This window comes from Carassius auratus, unplaced genomic scaffold (assembly GCF_003368295.1).
Source record: "Carassius auratus strain Wakin unplaced genomic scaffold, ASM336829v1 scaf_tig00216164, whole genome shotgun sequence".
NCBI lineage: Eukaryota > Metazoa > Chordata > Actinopteri > Cypriniformes > Cyprinidae > Carassius > Carassius auratus.
The window spans coordinates 349275-376578 of NW_020528437.1; the positions used below are offsets into that span (position 1 = coordinate 349275).

The window sequence follows — 27304 nt, forward strand, 5'->3', positions numbered from 1 at the left end:
GGACTAGCAACAATTGCAATTGAGCACGAACTTGCTGAAAAAGTTAAACTTGAGGACAGAATCTAAGCGTTTGCCGCTGCGAAAGCCCGAGGCGCACGCTTCTGAAATGTAGACTATTAGTTGTTTGAATGTGTGTATCAGTCAAAAAAAAAAAAAAAAACCTCCAGTACTTATGAGCTAAAAGTTTTGTGCGTATGTTTAGTTTTATTCTGTACACTATCTGATAAAACAGAAACTATATGCAGCTGTTGCATTGTGTACTTTTTTTCACATTGCAGAATGAAATAAAAATCTGAAAACATGCTTGCACGTTTTTATTTTAGTGTAATTTTATAGATAAAGAAAATATGATTTTGTTTATATGCATCTTATCTAATTGTGAGGAGGGGGTGGCACGATCATGCTCTGCCTAGAGGGGCATTTGAGCTTGCGCCGGCCCTGATCCTTCATCACGAGACAGACCCATAAACTAAACCTATGGAAGAGAATTGATTAGTCCAACACGTGGTGTGTCAGCTTTGGATAGTGAAATTAATTCCCTTCAAAAGTGTGCATAGTTACTAATACTTATTATCATCATTATTATAATTATGATTTACTCTTAAAGTTATGTGTTGCGTTTTTGGCCTCAAATTGTAGCTTTTGACTTCTTACAGTATATAAATGTGTGCATTTCTGTCATAATGGTTATTTTCCACGCACTGAATGTGGTGACAAAGGTAATAAATAGTTGGTTATTATTATAATTGAGTCTCTTTCTGACTGCTTAGGTAAAGCTTATGGGGATGTCACAGGATGAACAAACGACTCGGAAAACCCAAAGACTCGAAAGAGGTGAACTAATTTCAGTACAGACCTCATAGAATGCTGCGCATGCGCTCCTGAAAGAAACACGCCCCGAGACGACTCGTTCCCTGTAACATTAAAGATTCGTTTATAGAGAACTATGATTTCATCATCAACCGGACCGCAGACAGAAAAGCAGCAAGATAGCGCTCCTCATTTCCACATTACTGAACAAGGCAAGTTTATTTATCTATACTACCGGTCAAAAGATTGGGATCAGTAAGTTATTTAATGTTTTTACAGGAGTTTCGTCTGCTCACCAAGGCCGCGTTTATTTGATGAAAAAATATTGAGAATAATGTAATATTGTGAAATATTATTACGGTGTAAAATTAAGTTTTTAAAAATATATACATTAAAATTAAATGCATTCCTGTGATGCAATGCTGACTTGGCTGATTTATTATCAGTGGTGCTTTAATATTTTTTGGAACCTGAGATACTTTTTTCAGGATTCTTTGATGAATAAAAAGTTACAAAGAAGAGCATTTATATTAAATAGAAATATTTTCTAACAATATACCCACCCAGCAAAAGCTCGTTGAAAAGACGTCTAAACAACATTAAAATTTAGTTGAAAAGTGAAAGGTGAAAAGACGTCTATAAAAAGACGTCCAAATTACTTCTTTTCCAGACCTAATTACAACCGTGAATTATTTTTCATATTCCTAATTAGTGAAAATAAGACAATTCACAGTATATTGACACATTTATTAACACAATTACTCCAGTCTTCAGTGTTACATGATCTTCAGAAATCATTATAATATACTGATTTGCTGCTCAAGAAACATGAAGATTATTATCAATGTTTAAAATAGTTGTGCTGCCCAATATTTTGTGGAAACCATTACATTTGTCAGTATTTTTAAATTGACCTTGCAAAAGAGTAGTATTTATTTAGATTTAAAAGTCTTTACTATAAACTTATCAAATCAATCCATCTTTCTGTATTAATATAATTTTTCAAGACAATAAACTATGACCAATTATAACCACATTAGAACAACCAAAAATGTAAATTCTGTCATTATTTCCTTACCCTCATGTTGCAGCAAACCATGTTGCAGAACACAAATTAAGATATTTTTTAACAGATGCCTTGTGTACGCAAAAAACAACAACAACAGCAAAAATAATCTATTCAGAAATTATGAATCCCCAATGGATTTTGACAAAAGCACCAAAAAGCACCAGCTCTCATGCCAATGCTACACTGATGCATGGTGCTTGTGTGAATGCGTTATTTTATATAAAAATAATTCTCAGATTTCATTAAAAAGTTCTGCATTTATGTTTCAAAGATGAACAAAAGTCTGGCTTGGAACAACATGAAGGTGAGTGATGAAAATCTTTGGTTAAACTAACACATTAGGTAAATGGGGTTCCCACAGGGGCACCAGTAGATCTCTGCCTGATCTCTGATCTTCTGCTTCTTCCCAATTCTGGATTAATGAGCCACGGCAGATGTTTCCACTTTGAATGCTTTAGCCTCGCTGTTTTTTCTGCAGCATCTAAAGTGAGAAAGAAAACCGTAACTAAAATGTAAATTAATAATAAAAAAACAATGTTTGTCCAAAATGTACAAATTAAAGTGTACTCGTTCTTCATGAGGCATTATTAACTAATCAGTATGTCAGGGGTTGTCAGCTCTGGCCCTTAAGGTGAGACTTAGGTCTCTGCAGAGTAAAAGTGGATGTTTATGACTTAGTGTGTGTTTTAAAACTGCTGGGTGTTTCTAAATCATGCATTTAAAATGATCCCCCTTACCTAACCCCACCCATAAACCTACCGGCAACATCACTACTGACATTAATGCACAACAGTAAAACTGATATCTTTCTTTTAATGCTATTTACGGCACATTATGATAAATACTTTATTACATGTATGTGCAAGATTTAATTCATAAATTAATTGGAAATGTTTACTAGATTAGACATTACCTGTCTAGTGATATGTTTATGCTGAAATATATTATTGGTTTGTGTTTTAAAATCTATTACGTGTAATCTTATAGCGAATTATCAGTGCACCGTAAAAAGAAAATAGTGATTGAGGCAGCCCTTCACCACTGAGTACTGAGCAACGGACCTGAGTGAAACACCCCCGGAGTTTACGTCCACACCTGATCACACTCACCTGTTTGTGACTTATAGTTAGCAAAACTGAAGACCTTGATTAATGTGTTCAGGTGCACTGCACTAGGTTGGTGTAAAACTCTGCATGTAAGTGGACCTTAAGAGACAATGTTGAGATCTCCTGCAATATGTTCTGAACATGAACTATAAAGAGACAGAATGACTTACAACACTGGTGTCCAGTCCTGGGCCGAAGGACCACCGTTCTGCAGAGTTTCTGCTGATCCTTGATCAGCTGCTCAGGTCTGCTTAACTGGGGTTGGAGCTAAACTCTGAAAAAAGAGAAGACAACCAATATTATAATGTTACAAAGTTAAACAACGTTAAATTTAACCATAAATATGCACAACATCTGAAAATGCACAAAGATGAGAAGAAAGCACTTTCAACACTGAAAAATAAGAAGCAATATTAAATCACACATGCATTTTCTTTTCTTCTTATTATTCCTCTTGCAGTAAGTTACAATTACCTTGTGGTTTATCAATGATTTTCAGTCTCTGAAATAGAAAAGATCTATCAATGATGAACTATTATTTACCCCGTTTGTATCTGCGAGGTGTTCATAACACATTTTACCAGTGTGTTAAGATCAGTAATTATGACTGTCGAATGTCTGACTTGACTCGGTGTATTCTGCCCCCAAACATATGATTAGACTATCAGTCGAATATCGGCAAGATTCAAAAATTCTGATTCAACTATGAAAAACCTTAGTCAAGGACACCCCTAGTAATTTCAAATATTACTATTTTACTGTATTTTAATCCAATAAATGCAGCAGTGGTGAGCATAAAATATTTATTTTAAATACATGATAAATCTGACCCTTAAACGTTTGAATGGTAGTGTATGTTTGAGGTATTACTTACTAATGTTAGTCATATGTTTGATAATGTCTAAAGATGTTCTTCAGCTGGATACACGCACGGGCATCAGCATGGAAGAATCTAGAACATAAACATTGTCATTCTGTCAGTCTGTCTAAGCCAACAATCTTTATTATACAGTGCCATGTTTATTATAAATAAACTATAGCAGAGGTGAAATGCAGAAAAGAAAATTAATTTACAGATTATACAAAAAAATTAAAAGAATAATAACAGAATTTAAAGTTTTAGGTTTACTAACCGAGTAATACTCTTATCTAGTGTGGACATCAAAATAACTAACAGGCAAACACACACACACACACACACACACACACATATATTATGAAAATATTATATAAACACACACATATATAAGAAAATTACAGATTCATGCTGATGTAGGCGAAATATATTGTGAAAATGCACATAAAGTTACCTCTTGTAGTTAGCATTACAGTTGAGATGCTAACGGACTTTTTCTGAAGACACTGACCATTTCTATACATTAAGTATTCTATTAAGTACATTTTCAACGAAAGCGTGTCATTTACATCAAAGAAAGTTTCAGGGACACTTTTATGTAATATTTGTGTAATTTAGGGATTAAACTTACCTGAAATTAGTGAAAACAACCACAAGAGACAGCGTCTGCAGCTGCTTGAAGGTTGAGCTGAGCCCCGTTTCCATGATGACTTCCTCCTCTGCAGTTCAGCGCGTGACCATCAAGTGTTTTCAAAATATATTTAAATATATTTAACAGTGCTTCAGACATGATGTCTAATATATTTCTCCATTAGTTTATGTTAATGACTTTGTGGTGCGAAATAAAAGTTTTTTTTTCTGCTAAATTTGGACTAAAGCCCATCTACATCTATTTTTGGGCTAAATAAACAAACAAAAAAAAGACGTTAAATGTCGCTTTTTGGGCTTAATTTGGACCAAATCCGATGGACCAAATGAAGACCAATTTTCAACGTCGCTTTTTGGTCTAAAAGATGGCCATGACGGGCCGACTTGATTTTTTTATTTTTTATTATGTCATACATCAAAACAATAAAACGAGAAACATTAAAATGAGTAGGAAAAAATATGAACAATATGGACAGTAACAACCATAAACATTTCTTTTTAAATAAATCAATCAATATTTTTGGGGTGTCACTTTATACAATAGCATACCTGTTTACAATATTATAAGTTCGAATAGCTTTTTTACTTGTACAATTACATAGAATCTTACAATACAGTTTGAAATCATTTAGAAAATGAGAAAAGTTTGGTTTGGAGCCTGACCACTTCATTTTATGGATATGAAACTTAAAATTAACAATTGTATGAGATATGCTTCATCTTTGCCAACTCCATGAACACTGAAGTATATTATTACATCATATCCACTTAGCTGCAAAGAAATTTCCAATATTTCCTTAATAAAAAACTCCATATCAATCCAAAATATTTTTTATGTATACAATGAAAAAATAAGTGGAAAAATTGATTCCTTTTCACCTTTACAAAACGAGCCGACTTGATTTAGACCAGAAAACGACGTCTAAATGATGTCTGGTGCTGGGTGGGTACTACCGTCAGAGGCTTCATGCCAATTCAAAGCTAGGCAAGTGTCCTTTCAGATTGTTATGCCAAATGGATTTTAAATGCAGCTTCCAAACGACAAAAATAGCAGTTTAATATTTTCTATATTTAATACATTCACTCCGGGGTGATTATAACTTTCAGCGAGTCATATGGGAAGTTCTTTTCTTTTCCGCGAACCGGTTCTTTCGGACGGTTCGATTCAATAAACTGGTTGAAAAAAAAAAACAGTTCAGCGGTTCTTTTACACTCAACGTAATGACCTCATTGGAAATGACGTTATGGCATCAAATCTATCAAACATTCAAATATATAAAGTCAGTAATCATAACTTTAGTCAGTTAAAAACCTCATAATCATGAAAAGTTTACAATTAACTTTTGCAACAACGCACCCAAAATACAGTAACAGCAATAATGTATGGAGCCAAAAGAGTGTCAATAAAGATAAATGCACAGACTACATTCACATATGCACACATAGGATTCATACATGCACACACATGATTCCTAAATACACACACAGGATACACATATGTGCACAAAATTCACAAATGCACACACAAAATTTAAAAAGCACAGAAGATTCACAAATGCATACAAAATTCAGAAATGCACACAAAATTCAGAAATACACACACAATTCAGAAATGCAAACAACATTTACAAATGCACTCAAGATTCACAAATGCACAGGACAAGATTCAGAAATTTATTTCTGTTGAACACACACATATATCTTGATTTACAAACTGCTTGCGGTCTGTGAACTTCACTGCATTTTTTTAAACAGGGAATTATCAGCAACCAATCAGATATCTACCTTGTTTTAGCCAATCACAAGAACGCACTCCACGTGGGGGATTATTTACTTATAAGCCAATCACATGAACGCGTTTACACAGCGCGATATGCCTGTGGTGCAGTATATTATAGCCTACTTATTTATGCAATTGTATGAAAATACAGATGTTTAGATTACAATTCAGTTTTTTTTTTTTTTTTTTTTTTTACAAAACATAAATTAAAAAATGTCTCAATACATATAGCCCAGTGACTGCAGAAAAAAAGTTAACCATGGATTCATAAATTTGCAATAGGAAATTATTTCATTTTATTGAAATATTTTAATGAAAGTAAAAAAAAAAATTGACACCTTTTTGAATATTTAAATATATCTAAATATTATTTTGGATGCAATATAGAAGTCACATTAATTACAATATTCGGTCCCTACATGAAGAGAGAGTCATTGGTCCGCTGAGAGAGGAAAGTGACTCTCCGGCTGCGCAAAATGGGTCTCCAGCTGCGTGAGGAAAGTGAGTCGTTCGCTTAGGAAAGTGAGTTGATTGCTTTGTGAGGAAAGTGAATCGTTCGCTCAACTTCGCTGCGTGAGGAAAGTGAATCGTTCGCTGAGGAAAGTGAGTCATTCGCTGCGTGACTCGTGAGGAAAGTGAATCGTTCGAAGAGGAAAGTGAGTCGTTCGCTGCGTGACTCGTGAGGAAAGTGAATCGTTCGAAGAGGAAAGTGAGTCGTTCGCTGCGTGACTCGTGAGGAAAGTGAATCGTTCGATGAGGAAAGTGAGTCGTTCGCTGCGTGACTCGTGAGGAAAGTGAATCGTTCGAAGAGGAAAGTGAGTCGTTCGCTGCGTGACTTGTGAGGAAAGTGAATCGTTCGATGAGGAAAGTGAGTCATTCGCTGCGAGAGGAAAGTGACTCTCCGGCTGCGGAAAGTGAGTCTCCTGCTGCGCAAAGTGGGTCGCCGGCTGCATCAGGTAACTGAGTCGTTTGCTGAGGAAAGTGAGTCGTTCGGTGCTTGAGGAAAGTGAATCATTCGCTGAGGAAAGTGAGTCGTTCGCTGATTGGCTTATAAGTAAACAATCCCCCACGTGGGGTGCATTCTTGTGATTGGCTAAAACAAGGGAGAAATCTGATTGGTTGCAGATCATTCCCTGTTTAAAAAAATGCATTTGTGTGTAGAGCCAAGTCAAGGGAGTCTCAAAATTCACACACAAATGCAGTGAAGTTCACAGACCGCAAGCAGTTTGTAAATCAAGATATATGTGTGTGTGCATCAGAAATAAATTTCTGAATCTTGTCCTGTGCATTTGTGAATCTTGAGTGCATTTGTAAATGTTGTTTGCATTTCTGAATTGTGTGTGTATTTCTGAATTTTGTGTGCATTTCTGAATTTTGTATGCATTTGTGAATCTTCTGTGCTTTTTAAATTTTGTGTGTGCATTTGTGAATTTTGTGCACATATGTGTATCCTGTGTGTGTATTTAGGAATCATGTGTGTGCATGTATGAATCCTGTGTGTGCATATGTGAATGTAGTCTGTGCATTTATCATTATTGACACTCTTTTGGCTCCATAATAATGTGCATACAAGGATTTAAGTCTTGAAGATATAAAGTAAATAAATTAGGTGTCAACACCGCAGAAACCATGATTCACTTACTAAACATAATCCATTGCAATGTATTTGTTATTAAATTAACTTACGTTTCTTCAGATTGGCCTTCATCCAAGCCCTCGGTTTACACGCACTCATTACATTAGCACAGAATCAGTTCAGAATCAATCACCAAAAGAATCAGTTCAGTTCAGACGCTCTTTGTGTCGGTCTGCTTCACGCTGAATCACGCATGTGCAGTATCATCAGCTCCTCGGTTCACGAATCGGACCCATCCGAAAGATACGGTTTTCGGTTCAGTGTACTGATGATCTGAAAACCAGTGCAACCGGTTCTTGACTCTATAACGAGAACTGCTCCAGCAGTGGGCGTGTTCGTTCATTATCTGGCTCGGTGTTCATCTTCAGTTCTCTCTTCACAGCAGTTCAGTCAGTGTACTGTTTGAGTACATGAATTACTCCGGGATATTGGTTTGTTTAAACTCTGAGGGAGTGTCAGACACATTAAAAAAGTTAACAGTTTAAGTAATTTGTGGATTAATGCATATTGGAGACGCAAACCGTTTCAAATGATTCAGTTCGATTTGGTGAACTGGATCAACCTGTCACTAAGAAGAACCGGTTAATTTGAACGATTGGTTCGCGAATCGGACATCACTAGTCATATCATCAGCTGCCAAATCACATCTGCGTCTGTTCGCTGGCTGGCTGGCGCTGAGCCAGAGACAGACACATTTCTACCGAGCTGTGTATTATACAAAATCACACATGATGCTGTTGAGCTCATGAATGGATTGGCCAATCAGAGTTTACTCATCAGTTTACTGTTTAACTCTTTCTAGTTAATTCTCTCGTCAAGACAAGTCACCTGAACAGCATTAAATAAGAAATGATATATGTGAATTATGCAAAAAGACAGTTCATCATTGAATAAAGTAATGTCATCATATCAGTTCAGTTTAAATAGTATCTGTGCAATCATTTACAATCAAGTCAATGATATTGCTGTAAATGAAGTGGCCCCAACTAAGCAAGCCAAGTGTAGATGTGTGTATGAATCTGTAAGATATTAATTTATTGTGTAAACAGCTTCAGTGATTTTAATGGGAGTTTTTGAGAGTGCTTGAACTTTGCTCTCTTTTTGTATAATGAAAGTAGCCTAACTTGCAATGTTTTTATTCACATTAACTTTCAATGTTAAATTCCCATTAAATATAAACTCAGTTCTAGATCAGCTCTAGGCATGATCAGGCAGATATAGTCCTCTTTTCCACATATTGACGTAGAGATGTGAGGGTGTGTTTGAACGAGGCGTTAGTCTCAACTTTGAAAAAGAATATCTCGGTGGATTAGAAACTTTAGTCTTTACAACTTTACAGATCTTCTTTATGCACCAAGAGCTTGTATCACTCCAAAGAGAAAGGAAGAGTTGAAATCGCGTCATATGACCCCTTTAATCGATTAGCCTACGTTATTAGGTTACTTTGCTCAAGGTGAGAATCAAGATATTTCATGATCTAGTTCATGAGTTTGTGAATGTTTCAAATAATAATAAAATAATAATAATAATAAAACATAAATGCTGTTGTGGCTGCTGTATTTCATATGACGACCCCCCCCCCAACTCCTGCCACCTCAAAAATAATGACTAACGTTCAAAACTTCTTTCTTTTTTTGAAAGAAATGTATTCTTTTATTCAGCAAGGGTGTGTTAAATTGACAAAAAGTGATAGCAAAGACTTATCACTTTTTGTTTGTTATGTTATGTTTGTTAGAAAACATAAACCTTTTTGCTTTGCATCACTGAAATACAGGTGCATCTCAATAAATTAGAATGTTGTGGACAGTTAATTTATTTCAGTAATTCAAATCAAATTGTGAAATTTGTGTATTAAACAAATTCAGTGCACACAGACAGAAGTAGTTTAAGTCTTTGGTTCTTTTAATTGAGATGATTTTGGCTCACATTTAACAAAAACCCACCAATTCACTATCTCAACAAATTAGAATACTTCATAAAACCAATGAGAAAAACATTTAGTGAACTGTTGGAAACTATGTTCATTTACTGTACATGTATAAACCTGATTCCAAAAAAGTTGGGACACTGTACAAATTGTGAATAAAAAACAGAATGCAATGATGTCATATCAAATGTTTAAACTGAGATAATGTATCATTTTAAGGGAAAAATAAGTGGATTTAAAATGTCATGGTATCAATACATCTCAAAAAAGTTGGGACAAGGCCATGTTTACCACTGTGTGGCATCCGCTCTTCTTTCTATAACAGTCTGCAAACGTCTGGGGACTGAGGAGACAAGTGTCTCAAGTTTAGGAATAGGAAGGTTGTCTCATTCTTGTCTAATACAGGCTTCTCGTTCCTCAACTGTCTTAGGTCTTCTTTGTCTCATCCAGTAGCGGCGCCAGGATTTTTATTGTAGGTGGGCCTCCAGAAAAGTGGATGGGCCAGTTAAAATATGACCCCATAAAAAAAAAAACCACGGGTTTCCCTTCATCTCCATCCAGCGCTATTCTGCGGTACTGAGCAGGACATCAACTTGTATCGCTGTCCTCAGCTCAGTGCTGAAGGCAAGCGGACAAATAAATACACCTTAATTGTTGGCAGTAAGCTAACTTCATTTATCTCCTATGAACGTTCAATACACAAAAAGACTGAAACGGAATTAAATCTTTCTGTCTTGAATGAATGACGTCCGCCAACGTCATTCATTTCATTGGATCACTTGCTGGTGGGGTAGAAGCCGCTGATTGGCTGAGAAGCTTTCGCTCAAAGCTTTCCTCGGGCTGCTTATTGGATGAACCGCTAGAATGAAAATCACTCACTACTTATAGGCCTGGGCCAAAATGGGTGGGCCCGGACCTTAAATGGGTGGGCCCAGGCAAATGGTAGCGCTGCGGCTGGTCTCATCTTCCTCTTTATGATGCACCAAATGTTTTCTATGGGTGAAAGATCTGGACTGCAGGCTGGTCATTTCAGACCCGGATCCTTCTTCTACACAGCCATGATGTTGTAATTGATGCAGTATGTGGTCTGGCATTGTCATGATGGAGAACGCAAGGTCTTCCCTGAAAGAGACGACGTCTGGATGGGAGCATATGTTGTTCTAGAACTTGGATATATCTTTCAGCATTGATGGAGCTCATCTTTCCAGATGTGTAAGCTGCCCATGCCACACACATGCAACCCCATACCATCAGAGATGCAGGCTTCTGAACTGAGCGCTGATAACAACTTGGGTTGTCCTTGTCCTCTTTAGTCCGGATGTCATGGCATCCCAGTTTTCCAAAGAGAACTTCACATTTTGATTCTTCTGACCACAGAACAGTTTTCCACTTTGCCACAGTCCATTTTAAATGAGCCCAGAGAAAACACCTGCGCTTCTGGATCATGTTTAATTATGGCTTCTTTCTTGACCTATAGAGTTTTAGCTGGTATCGGTGAATGGCACGGTGGTTTGTGTTGACCGACAGTGTTTTCTGGAAGTATTCCTGAGCCCATGTTGTGATTTCCATTACAGTATCATTCCTGTATGTGATGCAGTGCCGTCTAAGGGTCTGATCCTTACACACAGAGATTGTTCCAGATTCTCTGAATCTTTGGATGATATTATGCACTGTAGATGATGATAACTTCTCTTCTCTGAGAAACTCTTTTCTGATATTGCTCCACTATTTTTCGCCGCAGCATTGGGGGAATTGGTGATCCTCTGCCCATCTTGACTTCTGAGAGACACTGACACTCTGAGAGGCTCTTTTTAAACCCAATCATGTTCCCAATGACCTAATAAGTTGCAAATTGTTCCTTTAGCTGTTCCTTATATGCACATTATTGCTACCTGTCCCAATTTTTTTGTAATGTGTAGCTCTAATAAAATCCAAAATGAGCCAATATTTTGCATGAGATTTCAAAATGTTTCACTTTCAACATTTGATATATTTTATTCACAATAGAATCTAAATATCATAAGTTTATGAGATTTGTAAATTATTTCATTCCTTTTTTACTCACAATTTGTACAGTGTCCCTTTTTTCGAATCGGGTTTGTACTCAATACTTGGTCAGGGCTCCTTTTGCTTTAATTACTGCCTCAGTTCAGCGTGGCATGGAGGTGATCAGTTTGTGGCACTGCTGAGGTGGTCTGGAAGCACAGGTTTCTTTGACAGTGGCCTTCAGTTCATCTGCATTGTATGGTCTCTTGTTTCTCATCTTCCTCTTGACAATAGCCAATAGATTCTCTCTGGGGTTCAGGTATGGGGAGTTTGCTGGACAGTCAAGCACACCAACACCACGGTCATTTTACCAACTTTTGGTGCTTTTGGCAGTGTGGGAAGGTGCCAAATCCTGCTGGAAAATGAAATCAGCATCTTCAAAAAGCTGGTTAACAGAAGGAAGTATGAAGTGCTCCAAAATTTCTTGGTAAACGAAACGGTGACTTTGGTTTTCAAAAAACACAATGGACAAACACCAGCGGATGACATTGAAAAAGTGAAAGTCGTGACATTTGCCAAGTATGGTGACCCATACTCAGAATTGGTGCTCTGCATTTAACCCACCCAAGTGCACACACAGCAGTGAAAAGTGAACACACCCCCGGAGCAGTGGGCAGCTATATATCAGGTGCCTGGGGAGCAGCTGGGGGTTCAGTTCCTTGCTCAAGGACACTTCAGTCATGGGTATTGAGGGTGGAAGAGAGCGCTGTTCATAAACTCGCCTCCACCTACAACTCCTTCCAGCACTGAGACTCAAACCTGTGACCTTCAGGTTACAGGTCCAACTTTCTAACCATTAGCCCAAAGCTGCCCCATGACTATCACAGACTGTGGAAACTTAACACTGGACTCTTCAAGCAGCTTGTGCTATGAGCTCCTCCACCCTTGCTTCAGACTCTAGGACCTTAATTTCCAAATGAAATACAAAACTTACTCTCATCTGAAAAGAGGACTTTGGACCACTGGGCAGATTAGATTCTTCTCCTTAGCCCAGGTAAGACACCTCTGATGTTGGTTATAAATGGCTTTATAACCACAAACAATCTGGGTTTTATGTTTCTAAACGAAACATGGCTAGAAGACAGCTGCAGTGCAACAATCCTAAATGAAGCAGCCCCTCCTAACTTCACTTACATGAGTGTTTGCAGGACTGTTAGGAGAGGTGGAGGTGTAGCTGTTCTATTTAAAGATGTCTATCAAAGCAAGCAAGTTTCATTTGGTCAGTACTTGTCTTTTGAATATCTAGGGATTGTGCTGAAAGGTGCTCCACGGATTCTGTTTATTATTATTTACAGGCCTCCAAAATACTCTCCAGCCTTTTTTGAAGAGGTCACAGAAATGTTATCAATGATTTCCTGGTTAACAGGAAATCATTGATACGTGTTCATTCATGCTTTCTCTCCGGAGCACATTGAGAACTCCTCTGTAGTAAATCGAGCGCTTTGCAGCGGAATGAGTTTATCTCCTGTAAACTGAGGTTTTGACTGTTTCTGCCCGCGAATTAAGTTGTGTGCTGTGTGCTTTGTGTTTCTAAGTATTTGTTACGCCTTAACATGGGCGAGATTAGTTTGTGTCTACCTTTTCATTCGCTCGGAGATATCTGTTAAAAACTGACATTCTGGGAAGAGAACGCAGGTTAGTATATCGCGATATACAGTACACTGCAACCGTAGCCGATGATTTGTTAGACACACTAGGTAAGAAGTGACACCATCCTTTGTATTTCTGTTTTATAGGTAATTTAGTTAGGGTGCCGGATGCACTGAAGATTTCGGTTTGTGTTCTACATTTTTGTTTTGGTTAGATTAGGTTTAGATTAAGGATTGCTTTGTTATGTTTTGTTCTTTCCTTTGGCACCACTTTTTGTTCTTTTCCCATTTATTGTTTGTTGTTTGTCTTTGTTTATATCACATTGTACAAAGCGCACATTATTGTTGTTTTGACTGGGTCCAGTGGCCTTTTGGCTGGTTGTGAATAAAGCCCATTTTATTTTTCCCTTTAAAAAGAGTCTGTCATGTGTTCTTCCACCATACCCCCAGCTTCAGCAGTACATTAATATATAAATGTTGCGGTACATGCCCTAGACACTTTCAAGTACGTAACAGTTTGCATCCTTCTTTTCTGAGAAGATCATCAATATCAGGAAGGTGATTAGCACATCCTCAAGTAATGCAGAGGTCAGACAGATTAGGCCACAATATCAAAAAGATACTATGTCTATTTTTAAAGCAATTGATAGAAAAATTCTGGAAGACATAGTGCAGCACCTAAAATCATCAACCTGTTGTCTTGACACACTTCCCACATCTTTTTTCAAAAGTGTGCTTAACTGCTTAAAAGCAGATCTCTTAGAAGTGGTGAACACCTCACTTCTTTCTGGGACATTTCCAAACTCCCTGAAAACTGTAGTTTTTAAGCCCCTCCTGAAAAAGAGCAATCTTGATAACACCATTTTGAGCAATTTTAGACCAATATCTAATCTTCCTTTTATAGGCAAAATTATAGAAAATGTAGTTTTTAATGAGCTGAACAAATACTTAAACTCAAATGGATACCTGGACAATTTTCAATCTGGTTTCCGACCGCATCACAGCACAGAGACAGCACTCATTAAGATAATAAATGATATTCGCTTAAATTGTGACTCTGGCAAAATATCGGTGCTGGTATTGCTAGATCTCAGTGCTGCGTTTGACACTGTCAATCATAACATACTACTAGAGAGACTGGAAAACTGGGTCTGGATTTCTGGGATGGTACTCAAATGGTTCAGTTCATACTTAGAAGGGAGAGATCATTATGTGAGTATAGGAGAGCATAAGTCTAAGTGGACGTCCATGACATGCGGAGTCCCACAAGGCTCAATTCTTGCACCGCTCTTGTTTAGCCTGTATATGCTCCCACTAAGTCAAATAATGAGAAAGAACCAAATTGCCTAATCACAGCTATGCTGATGATACCCAGATATACCTAGCCTTATCTCCAAATGACTACAGCCCCATTGACTCCCTCTGCCAATGCATTGATTAAATTAATAGTTGGATGTGGCAGAACTTTCTTCAGTTAAACAAGGTTAAAGGCTGAAGTCATTGCATTTGGAAACAAAGATGAAGTGTTCAAGGTGAATGCATACCTTGACTCTAGGGGTCAAACAACTAAAAATCAAGTCAGGAATCTTGGTGTGATTCTGGAGACAGACCTTAGTTTCAGTAGTCATGTCAAAGCAGTAACTAAATCAGCATACTATCATTTAAAAAACATTGCAAGAATTAGATGTTTTGTTTCCAGTCAAGACTTGGAGAAACTTGTTCATGCCTTTATCACCAGCAGGGTGGACTATTGTAATGGGCTCCTCACTGGCCTTCCCAAAAAGACCATTAGACAGCTGCAGCTCATCCAGAACACTGCTGCCAGGATTCTGACTAGATCCAGAAAATCTGAGCATATCACACCAGTCCTCAGGTCCTTACACTGGCTCCCAGTTACATTTAGGATTGATTTTAAAGTACTTTAACTCGTATATAAGTCACTAAATGACCTAGGACCGAAATATATTGCAGATATTTTCACTGAATATAAACCTAACAGAGCACTCAGATCACTAGGATCGAGTCAGTTAGAAATACCAAGGGTTCACACAAAACAAGGGGAGTCCTCCTTTAGTTACTATGCTGCCCGCAGCTGGAATCAGCTTCCAGAAGAGATCAGATGTGCTACAACACTAGTCACATTTAAATCTAGACTCAAAACGCATCTGTTTAGCTGTGGATTTATTGAATGAGCACTGTGCAATGTCCGAACTGATTGCACTATTTTCACTGTTTTTTATTTATTTATTTTATTTTATGTAAAATCATTTTCTGTTTTAAATTCATTTTAAATAATTAAAAGTTTTAAAATTGCTTGTTTTATTCTTGTTATTATTTTTCTTCAGTATTATTTTACTTTCTTTTATGTAAAGCACTTTAAATTACCACTGTGTACGAAATGTGCTATATAAATAAACTTGCCTTGCCTTGCCTTGATGTTGTCTGTGGTTCAGCAAATTCCTTGACACTTCTGTGTGTGGTGGCTCTTGATGCCTTTACCCCAACCTCAGTCCATTCTTTCTGAGGTTCACTCAAATTCTTGAATAGATTTTGCTTGACGATCCTCATAAGACTGCGGTTCTCTCGGATAGTTGTGCAACTTTTTCTTCCAAACCTTTTCCTTCCACTCAACTTTCTGTTAATATGCTTGGATACAGCACTCTGTGAACAGCCAGCTTCTTTGGCAATCAATGTTAGTGGCTTACTTTCCTTGTGAAGGGTGTCAATGATTGTCATCTGGACAAGTGTCAGATCAGCAGTCTTCCCCATGATTGTGTAGCCTAGTGAACTGTTGGGAACTCAGAAACAAAGAACAGGAGACTCTTGGGTAATCTTCAGAAGGATTCTTTATTGAGAACGCTCTGCGTGGCGCTGTAGTCATCAATAGTCTAACTTGTTCTTAAGACATTGTAGATTATATACATTCAAGTGGGAGGGATCCATACAGTAGAGGTGGAGTCACTTTAAACAAAGAATGCAAATGCAATCAAGAAAGTACCAGACACTGGCATCTTCCCAGCCTTGATCTTATCAGCATAACAGTGTCATTTAAATACAGAGGTGCCTGACAGTACACTGATACCTTCACATTATCATAGAGACAAAAGGCACAGCCGAGCCTTGAGCTTCAAAAGCCACATGGCAAGGAAGAGCACAGACAAAAGGACATTATCTCAGACACCTGATTTTCCTGATTTACCTCAAAACGTATATAAAAATGTTTTCAGTTCATATGCTATTACATTGGAACCTAGTTTTAACATTTTATACATTTTTAATCCCACAGTCCTCCCATTGAGAGTTCTAATAACTCTCACATAATACAAATTTAAACATTTAAAAGTTCATTCTTATAACCTGTGATCGTTACAGGCACATAGCACTTGCTCTGTGTTGATTGTCTGTAGTGACGAATGGTATGTTGACTCAGAAACAAACATGCAGCTAGGGTCTGTCTAGTTCTTATGGGTAATAATCTTTTCTGGTCGGAATTGTCATTTCCTCGTGATGGGCATGAGTAAGTTGTTGAATAAAACACTTTACTGTGGACGCATAGATAGCATACCAGTAGTAAGAACAACAGCAGAATTGCTATTTCCTTGATCCACAGCCAGGGTTTACCTAACAGGTTTCCGAACCATGATGAGTTGTCTTCAGTCATCTGGTGTAATTTTGATGAAAGTTCAAGAATGTCTTGTTGAATTTTGTTCAAGTTCTTTGTTGGATCCAGTAAACCGGTGCAGCACTCAGGTCTGATAATTTTGTAAGGTGGTGTTGCCTGTTATTAGGACTGGAGTGGATTTCACATTTTCTCTGACTGCAGGTAGGGCATAGACTAAGGTGCACCTGCCATTCAACTTTACTGGTAGCACACTATAGATTGAGGTTCCACATAACCAAAACATGCCTGTTGGGGGGGAAATCCTGCACCATTGGTTCACATTACATAGCTTAGGGAATGATCGAGTTTGCCTAATACATACTTCCACATCCTCATTCTTTTGTCGTGTGGATGATGAAATTTCTGTCTTCAGTGACATTCCCATTTTAATTATGAAACCAAATGAAGCACTGGGAATTTTTCCCAAATCTTTAGAGTCTAAGGATAGCTGTTCAACACACCAACTAAATGTTATTGGTAAGAGTAAGTCTGTCATAACAGGTGTGGTTGAGGTCAAATTGCAGGAACTTAAACCTGGACTGCAACACGGTTAGGCTTGAGGAACAGTCACGTCATGACATGTGCTTTGGTTAAAAATTCCATTAGTGACAACACCAAATAGAGTGCAGGTATCACAGTCAGAAATGGGGTGTGCTACCTATGGGATTCCTGCTCCTACAGAAGGTGGATGATGCATGCAAACGTTCTTTCCAGCAAACAAGGAGTTTCTTGACATATTCATCAGCTTTAAGAATATGTTGTTTCTGGAGTCTTTATTTTGTGCGATGTCCATGATGATTACTAGTACGGCAATCTTGATCATGTTGATGGATGACTGAAGTTCTCTTGTATGATTCTCTGCGTTGTGTATTTATTTAATTAGTTTTTTTCTTCCGTGACAGTTGGCTCGGTTGTGGATCTGGTAGTCTTTTAAAAGTGGTGTCGTCATACACAGGTGAGGAGGTTGGTGTGTATGGGCCTCGGGACAGCCATCAAGTGGTATCTGCACAGAGTAAGCAAGAAAACAAACAACGACAGAGCAGCATTTGTTGAAAAAAAAAACTGTAAACACTAGGGTTGTATCCTCTGGTCGATTTAAGTCTGCTATTGTTGTTCCTTTCTTTCCCTATTTCTTAATTACTGCGACACCTAAAGAACAATGAGGTAAGGATGGACTAGTAGGTGGGAATGCCTAAAAGGGAATCTTCACCGCAGGATTGGCCCCCGAAGCCTGTTGCATTCGGTTCTTTCCTGGGCTCCTCACTGGTCCATGTGTCCTATCCTATCCCTGTAGGTGGAGAAACAACTTTACAGTGTGAAACATGAGTCCATGTTTTCCTTCCCTGACAAAACACTGCAGCTGCTGTAATCAACATCACTTGATGTGGTCCGTGCCACTTAGACTCTAACGGCTTGTTTCTGAATGACTTTATCATGACCCACTGACCTGGGATGATTGTGTGTCCCCCTTCTGGTGGAGTCTGCCAACACGACTCAACTCTCTCTCTGGCACTCTGTACTGCCTTTGTGAGGTTTTCACAGTAAGTGATCAGGGCATCTGAGGCTATGTGTACATCAGCATTTCTAAGATCAATCACACCTGGCATCTGCATTTGGCGCCCTGTAATAATCTCATGAGGGCTCAGTCCTACTGATCTGTTAGGTGACGCTCTCATACTACACAATACCGCTGGCAGTGCCTTGACCCATGGTACTCCTTCCTGGTGCATTTTGCTTAGCCTGGTTTTTATAGTTCTGTTTGCTCGTTCAACTTGTCCTGATGCTTGTGGCCTATAGGGGCAGTGAAGATTCCACTTAATTTTCAACATTTTAGACACTTCCTTGACTACCTGTCCTGTGAAGTGTGTACCTTGATCTGAGTCAATGCAATCTGGTAATCCCCATCTGGGAATGAAATCAGTGACTAGACATTTAGCAGTATGTGCAGCTGTAGCACGCCCTGTTGGATAAGCTTCTAGCCATCTAGAGAACTTGTCCAATACTACTAAACCATCAGTTTTTCTCTTAGAAGGAGGCAATGATATGTAATCAACTTGCAGGTGACGAAATGGTCCTGGTGGAGCTGGAGTATGTGTTGCTGCTGTAGCTGCTGCTGGCACATCATAATTTTTTTGACATGTAACACATCTCTTGACTCTTTCGGTTGCTACATTTCTGAATTTTGGATTCCACCATTGATTTGAGAACCTGTGATTCATTGTTGCTGGACCACTGTGACCCAAATTGTGAATTTGTTGAGCCAAATATGGCAGCAGTGATTCGGGAGCGACATACTTCCCCTCTTTGGTCCAGCATCCAGATGAATCTACTGTGGCCCCTTTGTCTAACCATGTCCATGCTTCATATAGAGGAGCGTCTTTGTACAGATCAATAATTGATTTAGGAGACAGAATTGTCTTCTGTGCTATACTATCTGAACACACTTGTACAGTTACATAGGAACAAGCCTGTTTAGCAGCTACATCAGCAAGAGCATTACCTTTAGCTTCTGCAGTGTTAGTTGTGAGATGTGCTTTCACTTTGATCACCGCTAATTTCTTTGGAAGTTTCATGGAAAACAATAAATCTTTTACTAATCCAGCATGCTCAATGGGGGATCCAGCAGAAGTTAGAAACTGTCTAGCTTTCCAAGTGACACCAAAATCATGAACCACCCCAAAAGCATATCTGGAATCAGTGTAGATATTTTCAATCGATCCTGAAGCTAGCGTGCATGCTCTAGTTAAGGCTACTAGTTCTGCAGCTTGAGCTGAAAAATTATCTGGAAGATGGCCTGAAGCTACAACTTCAGTGGTGGAAGTTACTGCATAACCTGCTCGTCTGTTTCCCTCAATGACTTGAGCTGAACCATCAACAAACAACTCCAATTCTGCATTCTCTATGGGAGTTTATGTCACTTATAGCTGCGTATGTAAGCGTAACACAATCGTGAGTTATTTCACCTTCATCCTCTAACAAAACTCCAGTCATTGCAGACATCATACATGAGGATGGGTTTGTTGTCGTTAACCAATTTCCCCAACGAAAGGAGGTGACAGAAGTGACTTTTGCTTGATTCATTAGTGCGGACACTGCATGAGGACATCTTACATTTATAGTCTATCCTAGCACCATTCCTGTTGAAGCCTGAAGAGCTAGATGAACTGCCTGCACTGCTCTAAGACAAGGGCCCATGCCTTGAGCAACTATGTCAAGTTTACATGAATAGTAATGAATTGGGCGTAAACTGCCCCCATGATCTTGCATTAAACATGCAGTCATAAAGCCTAAGTGTTCATGTACATAAAGCACAAAGGGTTTATTAGATTGTGCAATTCCTAATGCTGGTGCTTGACATAGTGCTCTCTTTAAATCATTGAAAGCTTTGAGGTGAATTTCTTCCATACAAACAGTATCAGAATCTTTAACCTGGCCTTTCAACAAGTCATAGAGAGGCTGAGCAATTGAGGCATATTCTTCAATCCAAGGTCTACAGTAACCTGCTGTTCCTAAAAATGATCTGAGTGTTTTAATGGTCGTAGGTGGAGTTATGGCTTTGACTGAAGTGGCTCGATCCTGTGTAATAGATCTATTTCCTGCACCAATTGTTTGACCCAGAAATGTGACTTGATTTTTAGCAATTTGAGCTTTGTGAAAGCTGCATTTGTGTCCTCATTTCTGCAAATAGTCCAACAATGCTGCCAATTCAGTTTGATGTACCTCGTGATCTGTAGAGGCTACCAAAATATCATCGACATATTGAATCATAGTGGACTGTTTTACTGGACATTCTGGGTCACACAAATCACGTCTCACAGCCTGATGGTATAAAGTTGGGGAATTCTGAAATCCCTGGGGCAAACGTGTCCACTGATATTGTTCATAGTCAACTGTAAAAGCTAACCATGTCTGGCTGTCAGAGTGCAAGGGTACAGAAAAGAATCCATTAGACATATCAATTACAGAAAAAACCTTACAATCTAATGATAAGCCATTACAAATTGTAGATGGATCTGCCACTAGGGGGGTGATTTTATCAATATGTTTATTGGCTACTCTGTAATCTATGGTGAGTCTCCATGTCCCATTAGATTTCTTGATGGGCCATATGGGTGAGTTACAGGGACTGTTTGTTTTAACTAGCACTCCTTGCTTCAGCAATTTTTCCACAATAGGTTTTATCCCCTGTATAGCTTCCTTACTGATAGGATATTGTTTGGTAACAGGAGGTGGAGTTCCTGTCAATTTGACTGGTTCTACACCTGTCAAAAACCCACAATCATCTTTGTCTTTAGCCCAAATTGGATGATTCTGTAAGAAAGCGTACTCAGGAGTTTTACATTATTGGTAGAAACTTGTGCTGAGGAAAATTTTTATGCTAGCCGATTATGAGGACATGTCTAAAGTCAGGTGTACTTGTCTGAGTAGATCCATGCCTAGAATTGCACCTGTATTTAATGGAGCACATAGCAATTTTGTAGTCAGAGTCTTTGGGCCTAATTGTACATCTATGGACGGGGTTTCATACAAAACAGAATCTTTAAAAGTTTAGTTTTCTTGTATGGGATGTTTAAGCCTTCAGCCAATTTTATAGGAATTACTGTAATTTCTGCACCTGTATCAAGCAAAAAGTCAATCTCTTTCTCTTGTATGCTACTTTTCACAAAAAATATTTTGTCATTGTGATGGATTACAGGGTAAAGGTAGCTACTCACAGCCCCAACAATTAGTTTTTTTTCCTTTTCTTTTTGTGCTTTTAGAAGAACCTGAGCGAGCTGTCCTAAAGTTTCTGTGGTCATTGAAGGGATTACTTCAGGATTGTAGGCGGGCTGAGAAGGAGCAGAATTATGCATAACATTTCTTCTACTATCTTTCAACTTCTTTCTACACTCTTTCTCCCAGTGACCTGATCTTTCACAGTAATTGCATTTGCCTTCTCTTTTAGGCCATCTATGGTCATGTTTCCTTGTGCTAAATGTAGCTGCTGCTGCTACTCTCACTTTTGTCTTAACATCCGCATCTCTTTCCCATGTAGCTAAACGGTCTAGATTATTTCTGAGAGTTTTGTTAGACCAAGTGAGATCTAGGAATGGCAAGGCTTTTCTGTACTCCGCTACAAGGCCATCTGACCAGATGCGTACTAATGGTCCCTTGTCATCTAGAACACTTTCAGGATCATCAGCAATTCCACTGTAAATTACTGCTGACTGACAAAATCTTTCAGTGTATTCACTCACAGTTTCTTCTTTCCTTTGCACACAGTTAGTGATTCTAGACCAGTCTATTTTGGGTCCTATAATATTTTTTAGAATTTTCAAAACACCTTCCCTCAAATCACCTTTACTGACATGTTTTAATTCAGAAGTAACAGCAGACTCAAAGGTGTTGAATTCAGATTCAGTTAGAATTTGTGACATCAGCTGTGTGACTTATGCTAACCACATGTCGTAGAGACGCATTTTGCTAATTAATGCTCTTCTAAATTCAGAAAAAATTGTGTGTGCTGAGGGTAAGCTCTGGGAGAGTCTCTCTATATCTTTAGGTCCTAGAACTTTGGTAACAGTTTGTACCTGGACAACAGAGGGGTTGGGAGTAACACTTTCAGTTCCCTCAATTCCCTGAGATCTCCTCCTAGCGCCACATACCTTTACTGAATCTACAGGCACATCAGTTACTGACTGGATGGCTACATCTGTTTCAAAGGAACTTTGTAAATCAGGATAAGTGCTATCAGTCTAACTTCTTCCACATCAGTTTTTGCTGCAGCTTTGTTGCGGTTAAATTTCTTAGTCAAAGAGGATACTCTAGCTCTGAGCTCTTTGTTCTGTTCCTCTAGTTCTGAGGTACGCTGAGACTGTTGCGTAGCTAGCGCTAAGGCTAATTCTGTGTGGCAGCAGATAATGCCTTTCAAATTGTTCTTGCGAATACATGCTCCTAGTACCTTTTTATACTCATCTACAGACCAAGTTTTGTCTGGATGGATATCATATTTCTGAGTTAGTTCTTGTATAACTTTCTCAGTGACTATTAGGTTCATTTTGCGCAGTGATTTGAATTTGCTGTCCGACCACAAAGGAGTCGCGAGACCATCTTTTTCAGTTGTGGGGATCAATCTAGTATTCTTTCTAAACTTCTTGTGAGTTTCCTTTTTTTTACCACACAATCAAAACACTAAAACTTCTCTGATCAACAGAGAGTACCATAAAATTAACAATTCTTCTCTATCAGAGGATAACACAAACTTCTAGCACTTTATGCTAAACTTTCCTGCCGAGACACAGTGGGTAGCAAAATATTAGCATGTGATGCTAATCTTCCCTGCCTATACAGAGGATTATTTTCATCTCTAAAATATCATTTTTAGAGGGTCACTTAGTTAACCAAACCCTACAGCTGTCTGTTAACTCTTCTCTGATGGCGCAGAGGATAACACATTTGTTCCAGTCTTAAAGGTTCTTTTGGATAGAGGTACAGTCTGATCTTTGTCTGATCTTTGTTGAGATTGCAGTTTCAATCTGGATTCAGGTGAGAAGCTCTATCCGGGTCACGGCGCCAAAAACTGTTGGGATCTCAGAAACGAAGAACAGGAGACTCTTGGGTAATCTTCAGAAGGATTATTTATTGAGAACGCTCTGCGTGGCGCTGTAGTCATCAATAGTCTAACTTGTTCTTAAGACATTGTAGATTATATACATTCAAGTGGGAGGGATCCATACAGTAGAGGTGGAGTCACTTTAAACAAAGAAAATAAAAAAAATGCAATCAGGAAAGTACCAGACACTGGCATCTTCCCAGCCTTGATCTTATCAGCATAACAGTGTCATTTAAATACAGAGGTGCCTGACAGTACACTGATACCTTCACATTATCATAGAGACAAAAGGCACAGCTGAGCCTTGAGCTTCAAAAGCCACATGGCAAGGAAGAGCACAAAGACAAAAGGACATTATCTCAGACACCTGATTTTCCTGATTTACCTCAAAACGTATATAAAAATGTTTTCAGTTCATATGCTATTACATTGGAACCTAGTTTTAACATTTTATAAATTTTTAATCCCACAGGACCAAACTGAGAGACCATTTTAAAGGCTCAGGAAACCTTTGCATGTGTTTTGAGTTGATTAGCTGATTGACATGTCACCAATATTCAATTTGTTGAGATAGTCAATTGGTGGGTTTTTGTTAAATGTGAGCCAAAATCATCACAATTAAAAGAACCAGTCCTAAACTACTTCAGTCTGTGTGCACTGAATTTATTTAATACACGAGTTTCAAAATTAGAGTTGAATTACTGAAATAAATTAACTTTTCCATGACATTCTAATTTATTGAGATTAGTGATGTGTCGTTTGTGTTTTAGAACGAATCTTTTAGGTGAACGAATCGTTCTCGTTCACGTAATCCACTGACTCATATTTCTCGTTCAGTGAAGTTCCTCCCTCCACAGCAGCGCGGCGCTATAAGCAGCGCATGCGCAGCTCAGTGAACCGGGTATTTCATCCTGTCAAAGAATTACTCAACCTCGAGCCAATAGCCTTCGAGTATGAGATGTGACAGAGTATGTGATTTGCTGAATGTAGTGAACGAATACTCCCTTCAATGAACGAGATTCAAATGAGTCTGAACTAGATCTAGAGATCTTATCGTTCGTGAACTGGTACCCATGTCGCTTTTGCATGAGTTGAATGATTTATTACATCTCGTTCGTGAATGAAATGACTGAACTGAAACACGTCATTCGTGAACGAGCTGAATGAACGGATACATGTCGTTCGTGAATGAAATGAATTGGTAGGCTACATAGCTTATCTCGTTCGTGAATGTAATGAATGAGAGTAAACCGGGTCAGTCTGCAATTTAGCATGTCAGTCTCGGAAAATGCAAAGGTACAGTACTGTGCACACGCTTGTTTTGATATTTAGCAACTCCACGTTTAATCCCCGATTTATGAATGTGAATATATAATATACAAACTGCCTGACCAAACAATTAAAATGCTAATTAGGCAAGAAAACCTTGTGCTTTGTTCATCTAAACAACTTAATTAGACTTTATATATTGAATGCGATTATACACACATTTTAATAAAGCCAGATCAGTTTTTGTAACAAGTGAATACGTTCGTTGACTAAAGACATTACACATAATACACTCTTTTTTTGCCACCTGCTGGCATATTTTGTGTAATACGAAGAAATGATAACTGAACGAATCAGTGAACGATTCTGAACGAATCATTTTGGTGAACGAACTGAAAGTGAATGAATCTCTAGAAAGAATCATAATTTCCACCACTAATTGAGATGCACCTGTATATTATATTTTAAAGTATATTCAAATAGAAACCATTATTTTATGTTGTGATAACAAATTGCAATATTAAGTTTTTTTTCCTGTATTTTTGATCAAATAAACACAGCCTTCATGAGCAAAAGAGATTTCTTTAAAAAACATTTAGTCTGGCTGATCCCTAACTTTTGACTGGCAGTGAACCGCTTCAGGCTTCTCAAATTCTCAAAAAAAATTGTATTAGTTCATTAAGAGATTCCTATGATGTTTTGTTGCAGTGAAATCAATCGGTTTGCCATGGACGGGTGTGCGCAGATGTGTAAATGTTTCCTGATCCTGTTTAACTTTCTGTTCGGTGTGAGTTTTCATCAGTATTTACTCTTCTATTGGTTAAATACCATCTCCCTAGATAAAAGCCTGCTAAAAGCATCATCAATACATTTGTATATGTAAATTAAGTTCTACCTAGACAGCACAAATACATTTGCAAGACGTCTGTAGAAGATCTCTTGATCTGGAAGCATCTACTGTGTGCAAACATCTGACAGACGTTTATAAGATGTCAGTTTTACATACATTCTAAATCATAAACATCTTAAAGTCACCTCAGAGACATCTATTTGACATCTGATAGGAAACGTCCTGAGAGCTGTGACGGGTGTCTTCAGCACAGTAGAGTCACAGCAGTTGTTCAGTGTGTGTGTGTGTGTGTGTGTGTGTGTGCTGTTGTGTCTGAGGGCTGTGGTGTCTCCATATTTTGCAGCTGGTGGGGTTCGGTCTGGTGGCTCTAGGAATGTGGCTCCGGTTCGGAGCAGAGACCCGTGGGTTCTTCGACATCGATCTGAACACTGCTCAGTTCAACATCGGTGTGTTCTGCTGCTGTTTCTGTCTGGCTGGTGTGAAATAGCTGGTGTTTGAGCTTGTGTGTGTGTGTGTCCACAGGAGTGTCGGTGCTGGTGGTCACCGGGTGCCTGATGCTGGTGATGGCCATCATCGGTGACTGTGGTGCCTGCAACAACAGCAAAGCAGCTCTCGGTGTGGTGAGCATCACTGCAGAAACAACAGCACTTGAGAAGAATCTGAACACAGCTGTTAAAACCCTTAATACAGAAGGACAAAACTCTCATTTTTAGACTCATTTTTTAAACCTGTAAAATGCAAACCTCCTCTAATGTCACTAATCAATCCAACACTACAGCGCAACTCTTCTTGCCCTTCAGTTTTCTGGCCTGCTGACCGTTCTGATCATCATTGAAATCGCAGCTGGTGTGATGGCCTTCATGTGGAGTGACCGGGTAAACCACACACACACACACACACACACACACAGGTGTCTGTATAACAGAGCTGGTTTTAAGGTGTGTGTGTTGAATTGCAGGTGTCAGGTGAGTTGGTGAACTTCTATAAAACAATCTACGCTCAGTATCTCAACACCAGGAGCCCCGCTCAAGCCGTCACCCTAAAACTGTTCCACAACACTGTAAGCTACACACACTCCCTCTTTCTCACACACACACACACAGACACACACTCAAACATGTGGTCTGACAGGGATGTGTGTGTGTTTCAGTTCGACTGCTGCGGAGGCGCTGGATTGATTGATATTTTGGTGCAAGACACCTGTCCAAAAGCCAGCTTCCTGGAGCAGTTCACGTATTCTGTGAGTCACTTCCTGTTTGTCTTGCTCTGACTCTCTGGCTGTGTGTTGTGTGAGGAGTGCAGGCTCTCATCCGTGTGTGTGTGTGTGTGTGTGTGTGTGTAGAGCTGTCCCAGTGCGATCGATGAGGTCTTCGACGCGAAAGCACCGCTGGTGTTGGGAGGGTTTCTGGGGACAGCAGGAATCATGGTGAGTCCGTTTAGAGCTCTCTAAAACACTTAACAAATC

General features: G+C 38.7%; 1 protein-coding gene and 1 long non-coding RNA gene across 2 annotated transcripts; one reads left to right on the forward strand and one right to left on the reverse strand.

The window, feature by feature from the left end:
• The first annotated feature begins 897 nt into the window (after positions 1-897).
• On the forward strand, positions 898-27304 carry LOC113097260 (CD9 antigen-like). The gene is made up of 8 exons (XM_026262482.1): positions 898-1022; positions 25698-25776; positions 26183-26285; positions 26362-26459; positions 26640-26714; positions 26798-26899; positions 26990-27079; positions 27182-27304. Exons 2-8 carry the CDS (start codon positions 25717-25719, stop codon positions 27287-27289), a joined length of 636 nt encoding a protein of 211 aa, XP_026118267.1. The 5' UTR covers positions 898-1022; positions 25698-25716; the 3' UTR covers positions 27290-27304.
• LOC113097261 (uncharacterized) lies at positions 1458-5847 on the reverse strand. The gene is made up of 5 exons (XR_003288813.1): positions 4473-5847; positions 4296-4357; positions 3860-3937; positions 3156-3259; positions 1458-2360 (listed from the first exon to the last, which is right to left on the reverse strand). It is a non-coding gene; the product is annotated as an uncharacterized LOC113097261 (long non-coding RNA).

What these genes read in the sequence shown, in the direction of transcription:
- LOC113097260 (XM_026262482.1), top strand. Translation starts at nt 25,717, where the DNA reads ATGGACGGGTGTGCGCAGATGTGTAAATGTTTCCTGATCCTGTTTAAC. An exon ending in CCTTCATGTGGAGTGACCGG is followed by an intron (nt 26,715 to 26,797) that starts GTAAACCACACA and finishes GTTGAATTGCAG; the next exon opens with GTGTCAGGTGAGTTGGTGAA. An exon ending in TGGAGCAGTTCACGTATTCT is followed by an intron (nt 27,080 to 27,181) that starts GTGAGTCACTTC and finishes GTGTGTGTGTAG; the next exon opens with AGCTGTCCCAGTGCGATCGA.